This window comes from Pan paniscus, chromosome 8 (genome assembly GCF_029289425.2).
Source record: "Pan paniscus chromosome 8, NHGRI_mPanPan1-v2.0_pri, whole genome shotgun sequence".
NCBI classification, from domain to species: Eukaryota; Metazoa; Chordata; class Mammalia; order Primates; family Hominidae; genus Pan; species Pan paniscus.
Window position 1 is genome coordinate 108,852,420 of NC_073257.2, and position 15,114 is coordinate 108,867,533.

Genomic DNA, 15,114 nt, shown 5'->3' on the forward strand with positions numbered 1-15,114 from the left:
ACATACCTATGATAAAGCTTAATTTGTAAATTAGTCACAATAAGAGATTAAAACTAATAATAAAATTGAACAATTATAACAATATACTATAACAAAAGTAATGTGAATATTCTCTCTCTTTTCTCAAAATATTTTATTGTACTATACCATGGGTAACTGTGGAAAGCAAAACTGCAGATAAGAGGGGACCACTGTAAGGTCTTTGCAGGTGTAATCAATTTATGATGAAGTCATGTTGGATTAGAATGGACCCTAAATCCAATGACTGGTTGCCTTATAAGGAGAAAGAGACTTGGAGACACAGACACACACACAGGGAAGAGGACCATGTAAAGATGGAGACAGAGATTGGAGTTACACTGCCACAAGGCAAGGAATGCCAAGGATTGTCAGCAACCACCAGAAACTAGGAAGAGGCAAGGAAGGACTCTTCTCTAGAGCTTTCAGAGGGAAAATGACCCTGCTGACACCCTAATTTTGGGTGCCTGGACTCCAGAGCTGTGAGAGACTAAATCTCTGCTGTTTTAAGCCACCCAGTTTGTGATAAAATATAACACCCCTAGGGAACTAATACTTAGAACAAGTATTGAGATTAAATTAGTAATTTATAAACTTCCATCAAAGAAAAGCCCATGGCCAGGTATCTTCACTGGTATACATATTTTTTCTTTCTTTTTTTAAATAGAGATGGGGTCTCATGATATTGCCCAGGCTGGTCTTGAACTCCTGGGCTCAAGCAATCTGCCCGCCTCGGCCTCCCAAAGTGCTGGGATTAGAGGTGTGAGCCACCACACTCTGCCTTCACTGGCATATTCTGTCAGACATTTAAAGACGAATTAATACCATTTCTTCACAAACTTTTTCAAAGTATAGGAGAAGAGAGAAGACGTCCTTATTCTGGGAGGCCAGTATTATTTATACGAAAACCAAAGATATCACAAGAAAACTACAGACAAATACCATTTATGAGTACCAGCACAAAAAAATCCTCAACAAAACATTAGCAAATCAAATTTTGCAACATATAAAAAGTGTTATACACCACAACCAAGTGGAATTTATCCCAGGAGTGCAAAGTTGGTTTAACTATTTATTTATTATTTGAGGGTCTCGCCCTGGTCTCGCCCTGTCGTCCAGGCTGGAGCACAGTGGCACAATCATGGCTCACTGCAGCCTTGACCTCCCAGGCTCAGGAAATACTCCTGCCTCAGCCCCCAAGTAGGTGGGACCACAGATGTGCACCACCATGCCCAGCTGTTAATAATTTTTTAACTGATTTGTAGAGACGGGGGTCTCCCTACGTTGCCCAGGCTGGTCCCGAACTCCTGGGCTCAAGCGATCCTCCCCAGAGAGCTGGAATTACAGGCATGAGCCGCTGTACCTGGCTGGTTTAACACTCTTAATTACTGTAATACAATGTGTTAATAGAGTAAGTGACACAGACCACATGATCATCTCTGTAGACAACCTCCAAAATGGCATTTGGCCAAATCCAACACGTTTTCTTGATGTAAAAACAAACACAGCAAACTAGCAATAGAAGAGAACTTTCTAAACCTGAACTACAAAAACACTCAGCTAAAAGATGGAACAGCTTCCCCCGAGATCAGAAACAAGGCAGGATGTCCACTCTCACCATGTACATCCACCATTGTACATGAGGTTCTAGCCAGGGAAATTAGACAATAAAAAGAAACCAAAGTCATTCAAATTGCAAAAGAAGAGGTAAAACTGTCTTGGTTTTACAGATGACATGATGATGTATATAGAAAATCCCAAGAAATTTACAAAACACTATTAGAGTTTAACAAGTTCAGCAAGGTTCAGAATACCACGTCATTAAAAAAAAATAATAATTGTATTGCTATACACTAGCAGTGAACAATATGAACATGAAAGTTTGAAAACAGTTCTGTTTACAGTAGCATCAAAAATAATACAACACTTAGGAATAAATATAAAAGAAATATAAGACTTGTATGTTTTAAATTACAAAATGTTGCTGAAAGAAATTACATGGAAAGACATGTTCATGGATCAGAAGACTTAAAATTGTTACTATGGTATTACTTCCCAAATTGATATGCTGATTCAGTGCATTTTCTACCAAAATCCCAACTGACTTATTTGCAGAGATTCACAAGCTGGTCCTAAAATTCATATGAAAATTTAAGAGACTTCAAATAGTCTAAACAGTCCTGTAAAAGAAGAACAAATTGGGAGGATTTACACTTTACCAATTTCAAAACTTACTACAAAACTACGTTGGTTAGCTTAATGTGATGCTGGCTTGAGGATAGATATATAAATAGTGGAATAGAATCGAGTGTCCAGAAGTAAAATGTATGGCCAGTGACTTTTGGCCAGAGTTCCAAAACAGTTCGTTGGGGGAAAGAATTGTTTTTTCACCAAAAGATGCTGGAACCAACTGAGTATCCACATGCAAGAGAATGAGGTTGGACCCCTTCCTTACGCCATACACAAAATTAACTTGACATGTATTATAGACCTAAAAAGTAAGCCCTAAAAGTATAAAATGCTTAGAAGAAAGCATAGGGTTAAATCTTCATGACTAAGTTTTTTAGGTATAACATCAAAAGCACAAGTGACCAAAAATATATAGATTGGAATTCATTAAAATTAAAGCTTTCATGCTGCTAACAGTACCATCAATACTATCAATTAAATAATAAGAAAACTCAAAGAATGGGAGAAAATATTTGCAAATCATATATCTAATAATGGACTTGTTTCAGAATATATCAAGAATTCTTACAATGCAACAATAAAATGGTAAACGACTCAATAAAAAATGAGCAAGGATCTAGGCCAGGCGCGGGGCCCATGCCTGTAATCCCAGCACTTTGGGAGGCCGAGGCGGGCGGATCACAAGGTCAGGAGATCGAGACCATCCTGGCCAACACGGTGAAATCCCGTCTTTACTAAAAATACAAAAAATCAGCCGGGCCTGATGGCACGCGCCTGTAGTCTCAGCTACTCTGGAGGCTGAGGCAAGAGAATCATTTGAATCCAGGAGGCGGAGGTTGCAGTGAGCTAAGACCACGCCACTGCGCTCCAGCCTAGGCAACAGAGTGAGACTCCGTCTCAAAAAAAAAAGATCAAGGATCTGAATGGACATTTTTCCAAAGAAGGTATAGTGTGCCAATAAGCACGTGAAAAGATGCTCAACATCATTAGTTAATTAGAAAAATACAAACCTTAAACCATGAGATAATACCACTTCTTATCTACTAAAATGGGTATAATAAAAAAGATAACAACAAGTGTTCATGAGTATGTGGAGAAGTCAGAACCCTTATACATTGTTTTTGGGAATATAAATGGTGTAGCTGCTTTGGAAAATGGTTCAGCTTTCCTCAAAATAGTTAACGTGATACAGAAATTTATAAAAGAATGTTGGCAAATACAACTATAATAAAGGTGGTCATGATTTATAAGACTTAAAATATTTCAGTTAAATTTTTTAATACATTATATAGCAAACTTACTGTGCCTTATATAGCAGTGTTTAAGGATCATTATTTTAATTTGAATATGCCAGTGAGTTCTTCATATTAAGCTTTTTACAATATATAATCCATGCTAAATACATATTTTGGTTGTGCTTTTAACATAAATCTTAGGATGGGAAATCATAGAAAGCTGCTTGCAAATATCAGTGGGTATTTTTTAAATTTTTGAGGGAATCATTTGTGCATTATAACATGTCTTCAATGTGTTGTTTAATTCCTTTTCATTGTGCCAAGATATGTCCCATTTTCTTATTTAGATCACTTATATATGGAAATAAAGACATTAATTCATACATTAAAGTGATTTCAAATAAATTATATGCACTAGAACTTAACACTTAAATATGCATTTAGCTTCTTAAAAATACTTTTATTTTCTGTTATTGTAAGATACAAGAGTGGAGGTAGGTGCAAGGTATTGCCAACTCGGTCCAGTGCTCCTGCAGTCTGGGATTAGAGGCTGGGAATCTCGGGGATGATTATAGTGCAGCATATTGGAACTTTTTGGTCAGAGAAACTTTCTGACCTACTTTTTTTTGTTTGTTTGTTTTTGAGACAAAGTCTTGCTCTGTCACCCAAGCTGGAGTGCAGTGGCATAATCTCAAGTGCAACCTCCACCTCCTGGGTTCAAGCGATTCTCATGCCTCAGCCTCCTGAGTAGCTGGGATTGCAGGCACGTGCCACCACGCCCAGCTAATTTTTGTATTTTTAGTAGAAACTGGGTTTCACCATTGTTGGCCAGGCTGGTCTCGAACTCCTCACCTCAAGTGATCCGCCCGCCTCGGCCTCCCTAAGTGCTGGGATTACAGGCATGAGCCACCTCGCCTGGTCAGATTCACTGTTTATATTTCAAAGCTGTTCAAACATAGATGTATTGTAACAAAAGATAATGCAGTGCTTATGCTTAGAACATGCAGTGCATTCTATTTTTCAGTTCATTTTGCTAATGCTACTTTTGACCACTTAATCAATTTTACAACCCATTAAAGGTTTGAGAACCACAGTTTTAAAAATAGTAATCTAGAGACAGAATTGTGAATTCAGATGTATTCTGAGTTTTTCTTCCTAATGGCCTTTTAAGTGTTTGTGTTTTGTGTCTGGTGAAAAACAGATCTCGTACTAGGAAAGCAAACATGATCCTCAAATGAGATTTGGAATTCAAAAAAAATTTTTTTTTTGGTAAATTAAAAAAAAAGCCTGTCTGAATTGAGTTGCCTGTGAAAAATAACTATAGTATAATAGAACCAATATATTTGAGTGCTTTCAAGGAAATTATCCCTCTGGCAGTTAAAGTTTAGAGTAAATTTTGAACAAAACTCATAGTCAAAAAAAAAGTAGATAAAATCCAGCTGAAGAATATGTTTACATTTATTTTGCTTGTATACTTTTTCATAAAATTTATACTGAAGTTTTAAAATATTTTAATTGCATCAAATTAATTTGCCTTATTTGCTACTAACTTTGTCTTTGATTTCGTCTATGCTTTTGTTATTGAATGGGGAAAGACTTGTGTGCAACTATTTCACCAAGTATTTTTGCAGGGACACTTAGTCGGTCTGGATGAACCAGCTTCGGGAGCTGGGCAAGAAGCTCTGCTTAAACAAGAGCAAGCAAAAATCATTCGATTCGAGAGACAAGCAGAAGAATTCCTCAATGCAGTCTTTTATAGAAAAGGTTGGTTTCAGTGAAGATGATATTTAGCATCTGCTTGTCTTGTATTATTGATCTCCTTAATTTCAATGTGATTTTTAAAGTTACTCTTAAAAACATTTTTCTTTATTGATATAATTTATATTGTTCTATATACCTTGGGTCAAGTTCAAATTGGAATTAGGATTAAGGAAACCCTGTTCCCCACATTTAGGCTCTGATGTGATGGTGAGTTTTAATTAAATAGTTTAGAAAATTATTAGGAAATTCTAAAAATTTTAAGCTCTCAGTAGTACTACATTTTGTTAGACAACTTTTCTTATGGAGACAGTTACTGTTTTAATCACCGATAACTAAATCCAACTGTGTGATTTTTTTTTTTTTTTTTTTTTTAGTAATTTCAACGTGAAATTTTATTTGGAGAGAAAATGTAGTTATAAAATTAGATTTGTAAGCATTTTTTTCTGATATAGTCTTGTTTCACTAAAATTTTTTATATTAGTTAAAATTAGGGAAATAATTATTATGTAGTAAAACTTTTCCCCCTGCATTTGAGGTGGCATTTAATAGCTCAACCTCTTGCATTTTTAAAATTTATCTTTTTCCTTGAAACTTTTGTAGGCTTGTTTTACATTTCTTTCAAAATACAGAAAAGTTCTTCAGTCATGGAGTCTTGAGGCTTATAAATCCTTCATAGAGGCATTCAAGTTTATTCTTTATTCACAAAGCATAATTACCATCAGCCAGAACCTTCAGGAAAGTTCCCTTCATGTTCCTTTGTAGTGAGGAGTCTTTACTTTTAAGAAATTCTAAATGGATTTATACTTCTTAGTTACACTTTTCCTCCATTTCCAAGATGGTGGTTACTGTGATGGGTTCTAAAAAAGTTTCATACAAACTCTTGATAATCTTAAATATTCTTACTTAATCTTCAGCAGACTCAGTGATTCCATTTTCTTTAATAATTCTTCATATGTTCTAGTTTACACCTCTCATTCCTCTGGAAATTCCCTCCTTCCCTTTGACATTGGTTAAAAGTCTGATAAGTGCTGGTTCTGTTGGGTTTCTTTACAGTTGGACACTAGCTGGGCTTCTGCTTAATGTGATCAGTATTTCCAAAAGGCGGTGTGAAGTGTAGTGTCATATAAAATTAAGAAATGCACAGAGATTATTTTCTGTGGCACTGTTTTTCCCATTTTCTTCCATTAGATCCCTAGGCAGAATTAAATCGTTTAGTACATCCTTAATTCTCTGTAAACACCCACTAGCACCTCCTGACCTAAATCTCCCAGCTGAGTCTCCTATGTCTTATTATCCCTGCACATTGCTCAGAATTCTAAAATTATGTTCAAAGTAATCGTTTTCTTAGTTTTATGAACGTCTGATTGTTAAAAGCAAATTTAAGTATAAACAACTTATAGAGCAGTTCTATCAGTTTGCTTACCAAATAAAATATCTTTACAGCTCCTCTCCTGAAGGATGTACACAGAGTCATTGATCTGTTGTGTTGTTATAGCAAGCTTCATTATCTGAAAAGAGGACTTCCTCTCCCTAATTTACATGGAGGAACCACTTTTCATCCACTCTTTGCTTAGGGGACATTAATAAAGTCAATCATAAGACTCCTACAGAAAAATCCTGTCGTACTTTTCTGCTAGTCCTAAGCCCTTTGTCATAGAGGAATAACTTTCAAGTTTTTATAAAGTTTTTCTTTTCTTTTTTTTTTTTTTAAGAAATTAAACTTTTGGGTTATAACCTTTAGGGGAGGAATTCTTACCTTGGAATCGGTCTCAGGATAGATTTCAAGAGATGGGAATGCTCTGAAATTGTAAGTTGAGTTTATTTGTTTATGTACAGGCATGTGATGCTCAGAGAAAGAACTGTTCCTTTGGAATTTGGACATTTTCTTCCCCTTTATGTATTAATATTGCTATGTTTAGATATAATCCTCTTGTAACCATCTCCAAGATAGCCATTAGTACTCTTTAAATTAATACCAAAAATATTTAGTATCCAGGGATATGATGGACATTTTAGTCTGAAGAGAATCTTTTGTTTTAATAATTCAGATGCTTAGATTTGGTCCCTTGTTTCAAAGTATTGTAAATTATATGTTTTAAATAATTTGTGTAAAGATTATGTATAGTTAAGTCGAATCAGAGATGGAATAAAAGTAAGCTTTTAGGATATGGAATCCATAATAAATTTCACTTTAAGAACAATATACCTTCTACAAATGTCATAATGACATTTCTTTTTAGCTTGCGTTGTCACTTGTATTAAAAAAGTTAGATTTGCATTTTAAGATACACAGGTGGCTGTGATGTAACATGTTTTTCTGCAGTTTTATTTTTCATCTGATTTGTTGCTTTTATTTGACTCAGTTGTGCTGTGTTCCCCTGGGTGTGGATATGTTTGTAGATGTGTATTTTAAGTATGTCAAAGAATGAAATCTGTTCAATAAACTTTCACAAGATAGAGAAATTCAAATGGCAGAGATGTAATTCATAAACACTGTCTTGTCTCATGACTGTGTTTTCATTCAATAAAGAGACAAGATACTGCAGACATTGAGTGCTCAAAGATAGTGGTCTATGGTCCTTGTTCTAATATCTTTGACTCTTCACAGAGCTCTTTATGTTTATTAATACTACTTAAACACAGAGGCATTGCATAAATTCATAAATTTTATTTTACTTTTTATATGGAAATTTCCTTTATGTATTACATATTCTCCCAACTATATTCAGGGGTGGAAAGGTAAACTAATGTACTAAAACTTGAAATTTATACAATAGTTCATATGGAGATTTATGTAGGGAGAAAGGTGGGTCTTAACTGGAAAGTTAAATGACTGTTTGGAAAATTCAATGGATGGAGATATTTAAAAAGCAGTGTATGGATAAAATGTTAATTAAAACAACTGAGGAACCATTTTCAGTAACTGTAGCAACTTCTGAACCTTACCTAGTTCCATACCTTTATTTTTAAACCACCGGGAATACTTACAGTCTCTATTTATAGAGAGGAAAGTTAGAGTTATAAATACTCCTTAGTGTGACAGAAGCATTATTACTAGTAGAGTAAGCTTCATTAAACTCCAGAAGATGAAATAAACAGCACAACTTTATGACCATCCTCTGGTATTGAATATCGTCCTTTCGGGGGAAAAAAATGCCTGTTCTTAGGAGTCCTGTGAGGTTTTGATGATGTATTTGTTTGTTTGTTGTTTATTATGGAGATTTTAGATTTTAGTAATTAGAGTCAGTTTTTCTTTAACTTTATAAATTAAACTCTTAAGTTCCTTACAGCCCCAAAATACTGTGGGTAAAGTTATTTGCCTTCTATAGCTAATCTTTAAAAGACTAAAGAAACCTTGGTTTTCTGAGAACTGTCTTGTAAAACCTCAAAAGTGTGGTGGGAAGCAAAGGTCACAGGTGAAACAGTAAGATCAGGGGAAGAGTTTTAATTGAGAGTCTATCACTAATCACCTATATAAATTTGTAGTGGCCACTTACTCTTTTGATCACATTTCCCTTTTTTTTTTAAAAGGACTATTTCATGTTGATTGACCTATTTAGTATTTAACTAAATTGAATACACACTTTAGACCAGGCAAGATTAGGTATATAGAGGTACACAGAGGTAAACAAACACATTTCCCTCATTTTATTTTTTTAAAAGGACTATTTCATGGTGATTGATTTGATTGACCTATTTAGTATTCAGCTAAATCGAATACACTTTAAATCAGGCAAGATTAGGTATTTAGAGGTACACAGAGGTAAACAAACACAGTCTCAGCTCTTGAGAAGCTTAGTCTTCCTGATTGACTATTATAGTGTGGTAATTATAGAGGCATGATGATAATATATTTATACAAGTCATTTTCCCTTTCATCTTAACCTCTTTTGCCTTTCAAAGTCTCTTCCAGTGCTAAAAGTTCTTCGAGTTAATGAGTTCTTATGGTTTAAACTTAACATTGACTAGAAATTGATAATTTAGATGTTTATTTCATTATTTTATTTTTTTTTACTAGTTGGCAGAGTTTATTTAAAGTACTCCTGGAAAATATGTGATTTTTCTTAGGCTTTTGAGATTTGACATTTAAACACCTAGCCCAGAGGTTCTACAGTTGTGGTCCCCAGACCAGCAGCATCTAAGAACTTGTTAGAATGCCAGTTCTTGAGCCCACCCTAGAACTACTGAATCAGAAACTCTGGGGAGAGAACCCAACAAGCTGTTTTTGCAAAGCTGTCAGGGTGATTCTGATGAACATTAAAGTGTGAGAATGATTGCCCTAGCCTAAAATGGATCTTAAAATTAAGTATCTCCTTTTATAATCTTGGTATGCCTTCTGTCTTTAATATAAAGTAAATTAAGCACTCATGTACTCAGTAATGCATTCTTCAAATATTTAGGAGAAGGTGGCTGAGGAAAAAGTCTAGGGTTACTTGATGTGACCTATAGGTGTGTTAACATGAGAGTATTTCCTAAGTGAAGGGTTTTGGGATTTCTGTATCAGGTAAGTGATTCTTGCCCATAAGATATTCTAGTTGTTATCCCTTTATTTAATTTCATAATATTCAATTATTATATGGGGGAAGATGTTTAGAATTATTTTAATAAAAATTTTATTTTTAAAAATAGACAACTCAAAAGCTTAGAAAATATAAGTCAAAGGGGAGATACTATTTTTAAGATAACTGCATTTTAAGAAAAATAAAATGAAATTTTATGTTTACTTGAAAGCTGTCTTTTTTAGTACATTGTCCCACTTTAAAAGTAAATAAATCTTTATTTACAGACAGTCCCTGGGTCTCCGACCCCAATATTCCCCTAGTGGCCCGTGAGATCATGCAGCGAATGATCCAACAATTTGCTGCTGAATATACCTCAAAAAATAGCTCTACTCAGGACCCCAGCCAGCCCAATAGCACAAAGAACCAAAGCCTGCCGAAAGCATCTCCAGTCACCACCTCTCCCACGGCTGCAACTACTCAGAACCCTGTGCTCAGCAAACTTCTCATGGCTGACCAAGACTCACCTCTGGACCTTACTGTCAGAAAGTCTCAGTCAGAACCTAGCGAACAAGGTATGGTTTGATGTCAAGGTCTCCTCTATCTTATCAGAATACTTTACTTTGGGGAGAAAAAAAAAAAAGCATTGGCAAGTAAAGCATCAGCAGCAATAATAGCATAAAAACTAATGTGATTCTTAAATTATTTCTTACTATGCAGTGATGGAGAAGTACAGCTAAAGTTGTTACAGCCTTATCTGTCAGCAGTTCATAGTCGTGATTGATGTACCACTCAGGAAAGTCAGGTGGTTAACAGTTGTCACTAATCTTTCAGTTACTTGATATTTATATAAGCATTTTATATTTTCCATAGTATTTTTATGTTTTTTAAAACTCCTATGAAAAAGTAAGTTTTCTTATTAACTATAAATTTTCTAGGACTAGCACCTGTCTGAGAAATATGCCTCTACTTGCAGGTATAAGTTATATACTCTGCAAATGAGATCATAAGGAAAAACATGTATTCGAATTTTGAGAAAGAAACTGCTAGGGTTACAAATAGAGAAAGCAGCAGAACATACTTTAGGTTGTTAAATATATTCAATGTTTTATAAATACAGAAACACATATATAAACACACACATCCACTGACTAACTTGAAAGTATTTCCAAAAGAGAATTTGTTGATGAGGACACTAATTAAGTGATGAAGTTAAGAGGTTATTAGTTTTGTTTAGCAAATGTTTCTTGAGTCTCTGAAGTTTATTTTCTTCAGTAGATATTCCTGTTGCTTTGTGATCTCATTTTACCTTTAATTTCACAAAAATTGAAGCAAGCATTTCAACTCAGCCACTGTTTGAACCACTACAAATTGTAAATTGGTGATGTCTGTACTAATGAGATTTTATTGTCATAGAAATCTTGAGTATACAGAAAGGTTACGAGATTTATTGTAACCTTTATTTATTGGATTTATTGGTGAGAAATACATGTTTATTTTGGAAAATTTAATTCTTAAAGAACCTCTTTGAAATGAACTTTCTTTTGAGTAGTTTTCCTTTGCTTTTATCCTTTTCCTGTGGTGGTGAACAGCAAACAAAACATCTGAGTTCTGAGAGATTTCTTGACAGGAGACCTCCTACTTGTTCACATTGCTCATGTACCTTTGGTTACCATATTTACAAAGTTGTATCTTTTATTGATGACTGTTTTCTTTTCCACAAATTGGTAGTTTTCATTAAAGATCTCCTCACTCTAAATATTGCATCAGAAGTTTCAGGTTTATATTAGGAGAATGACAACATAAAATAATATTTAAAGTATTAATGGAGGTTAACATAAAATGATACCACTTAATCTAATTTAACTTGTTATAACTAATGTTACACTTAAGAGATCAATACATTGTATTGACAGCATGCTCTTAAAAAGAGGAATTTGAACTACATGATAGCATTATAGTGTGTAGACTTCAAATGAAGTAAAAAAAATTTTAAATTATATTTCCTTAATGAATGTGTTTTCAGCCAAAAACCACAATATTTTTAGTGGTAGATTTAAAATATGTTGCCTGTTTGATTAGACAAATTGTCTATTTGACTTGCGTTTAAATAATAGTGTCTTTGGTTGGAAAAGTTGTAAGCAGTAGTACATTTGCTTCTTAGGTGTATAATTGGGTTAGATGTCTAATAGGATAATTGGTTCTATAAGCTTATAATTATATTTTTAGAAGTACTAGTGACTGTAAAGGACAAAACTCTTTCTTATGAGTGTGGGGTTTTTTTATTTACAAACTCAGTTGCCTGTTTATTTCTAACAGCCTGAAATAAAATGTCCTCAGATACAAGTTGTAAGTAGCTTCTACTCTGGGGTGATTTTTAACATAACTAGATAGCAAGACCCCTCTGCTGGCCAACTGAAAATTAAAGACATTGTGTATTATCTTGTTCTGTTAATTTTGGACAGAGTGGTAGCTTTAAAAGACTTCTTTTCCAGGTATTTCAGCAAGGAGAAAAACGTCTTTGAGGGAAAAGAAAGTCTTCTAATTTTATATATTAATAACATGAATTTGTGATTTGGTCTAGTTGCAGTAAAAAATGGTTGTACTTCCAGGCTCTCATCAGTATCAAGACAGTTTCATTCTTCTTTCTTTAAACTTTCTTCACCAATTTTTATTGTCTTCTTAATTGAAAAATTCTTGCATTCATAAAATTCAGCAATTGAATTTTGAATCTCTGCAAAATTTTTTTAAAAGATTGAATATAAGTATACATTTTTTATAGATGGTCTAGAAAACTATTAGGACACACCCAAATCATAAATCATTAACTGATTCATCTTACAGACCATATTGTTTAGTATATACATGTACTTTAATGACATAAACTTACATTTAAAAATAATTTTTATATCTTATTTAAAATTTTCTATATCGAACTTGTATGTACTTTTGGAGTTTCAGGTAGATTTAGCTCTTGAGGGATTTGGTTCTATAGTTTGTATGCCACTGTGGGACATTAAAAACTTGTATGCTTTGATCAAGGAAAATTTAGAAAATGGAGTCTTAAAAAATCTGATAACAGAGGACCTCATGCTATGTGAACTGCTATTTCTAGTATTTCACTATATCTTAACATCTTCGTAACATGTTTTACCTTTTCTTTTGCCCCATTAATAATATATTTAGCCCTTGAGGATATTAAGTATAACATGCCTTGCTAAATTTATGTTGCTTCAGGATTTAATTGATTTTATAACTCAAATATATGACTAGCATATCTGCTTAGTTGAATAAGCCTACTTAACTGCTTTTTCATTTTTAGCCTATTTAGTTTACATTTGCTCCTAGCTTTTAATATCCTCAGGTGTTTCTTTGTGTCTCTGCAGACGGTGTACTTGATCTGTCCACTAAGAAAAGTCCATGTGCTGGCAGCACTTCCCTGAGCCACTCTCCAGGCTGCTCCAGTACTCAAGGGAACGGGTAAGGGAGAATATTTGTAGCCTTACACAGTTTCATATAGATAATTCATCAAAGGTTGATGCCAGTCTCCCTTTTACATTTTAAAAAATAACCCTTCTAAGTAAGTCATTTATAAATATGGACCATAGATCAAATAAAAATATAATCTGTGCAATGTAAAATTGGCTAGTACAGATGAGTTTTTGTCAGTTTAGTACAAATAGTAAATAACCATGAATATGGCAATTATTTCTTTGGACTTTTTGTTGTGGCATGTTTTGGAGTGTGAAACTCAAGTTAAATAATTCTAAAGTTTAGATGTAAAGACAGTATTATGTGTGCTGAAGCTGTTTAATGAAAATTGAACTCCAATACTTGGTATCTCTAGTGGGGTTTGTGTGTGTGTGTGTTCATTTTTGTTTGTTTCTTTTGGGTTTGGTTTTGGTGATGGATAACTGTACTTTGGCAGTTCAGAAAATGTAGTTTTCTGAAAGACTGATGGTAGAAGTTGATGCATAACCATCTTAGGCTACCAAGACATTATTACTTGCTCAGTTTTGATAACTCTTAGGAGTCTAAAGTAAATTCTGTGACACCCTAATTTTATAGTATAAGAACTGTCTTCTCCCTATGTGTATCTGATAACCAACTAGAAAAGTCAGGTATTAATAAAGACATTTAGATACCATGTTGAAAAAGCATTTCTATAAAACTGTGTGACAAAAAATCAACTTTAGATATGAAAAATAACTGGTAAGTTTAAATTAGTTAATACTTAGGCTTATTGAACTTTCAGATTATCAATGTGGGGGAGTTACTTAGATATTAAAGGAACAAGTGGATGCTAAGTGAACTAACCTTTTCCAACTTACTGTTAACTACCTTCAAATAGAAGGATTCCTTTACAGACTTCTAAAATCTCCCTTTATTTTCTCTAAAATTCCAAAACTTTTCATTTCCAGAAAGTATTAATTTAATCCATTATGCGTACTAATCTTTTTCTTAACCCCTTCTTTTCACTATGGTTTATACTAGATATAAGTCAGCATGTTCCCAAATCTTTGGGTTCTATTTATATATCAAAAAATACTTGAGCCGGGCGTGGTGGCTCAGGCCTGTAATCCCAGCACTTTGGGCGGCTGAAGCGGGCAGATCACTTGAGGTCAGGAGTTCGAGACAAGCCTGGGCAACATGGCAAAACCCCGTCTCTACTAAAAATACAAAAATTGGCCAGGTATGGTGGTGCGCACCTGTAGTCCAGCTACTAAGGAGGCTGAGGTGGGAGGATCGCTTGAGCCCAGAAGGTCACAGCTGCAGTGAGCCATGATCACAACACTGCACTCAAGCCTGGGTGACAGAGCCAGACCTTGTCTCCAAAACAAAACAAAACAAAACAAAAAACACTTGAGTTGTGTAATTAAGGACACCTGTAGAAGTCCATGTGCAGTTTGCATAAACAAATCCTTTGCTTAAGATTCTCTGTAAACTTGGCTACCAGGTTCATGTATTATATGGTTGAAGTTGCTGTGTTTATCCCTCTGAATGGAAAGTGTTTTCTACTGGTTTTGTTTTATGGAAGAAAAATGCACCAATAGGATCGCCCATCTTTTAGTTGAATATTCAGTGTTATCCTTATTGTGTTACTGATGATAGTAGTCCCCATAGAGTTTTGTAGAACATAACTGGTTTATCATTTCTGCAAAGCCCTATTTTGTGCCTAATTAATGTAATCATCCCCTTGGGCATGTTTTGCCACATGTCAGTCTTAATATTGATAATCTTTCTTATTGTGAAAGTCAAAACCTTACAAATCAACTTTGTCTAAGTAGTTGACTTTTTAAACATTGTTTGAAAGCCGTCCATTTGAAATTTCAAAATAGGTGTTTGGTATTTCAAGAAGGGAAGTTTTTTTTAAGCCAGAGAAAACTGCTAAAAAATTGTTTATATCCCTC

The 15,114-nt window shown here is 34.2% G+C and overlaps 1 protein-coding gene across 11 annotated transcripts in view; it reads left to right on the forward strand.

Moving 5' to 3' along the window:
- The window catches only part of LCOR (ligand dependent nuclear receptor corepressor), a 151,239-nt gene that overhangs the window by 105,519 nt on the left and 30,606 nt on the right, over window positions 1–15,114 (forward strand). For 10 of the 11 annotated variants that reach the window (XM_034931231.3, XM_055093242.2, XM_034931234.3 and 7 more), the window contains 3 exons: window positions 5,075–5,207; window positions 9,991–10,278; window positions 13,090–13,183. In XM_034931231.3, the coding sequence (XP_034787122.2) occupies window positions 5,075–5,207; window positions 9,991–10,278; window positions 13,090–13,183 (515 nt within the window). The remainder of the gene's footprint in view (window positions 1–5,074; window positions 5,208–9,990; window positions 10,279–13,089; window positions 13,184–15,114) is intronic. The other variant, XM_063607836.1, reaches the window with a different exon arrangement.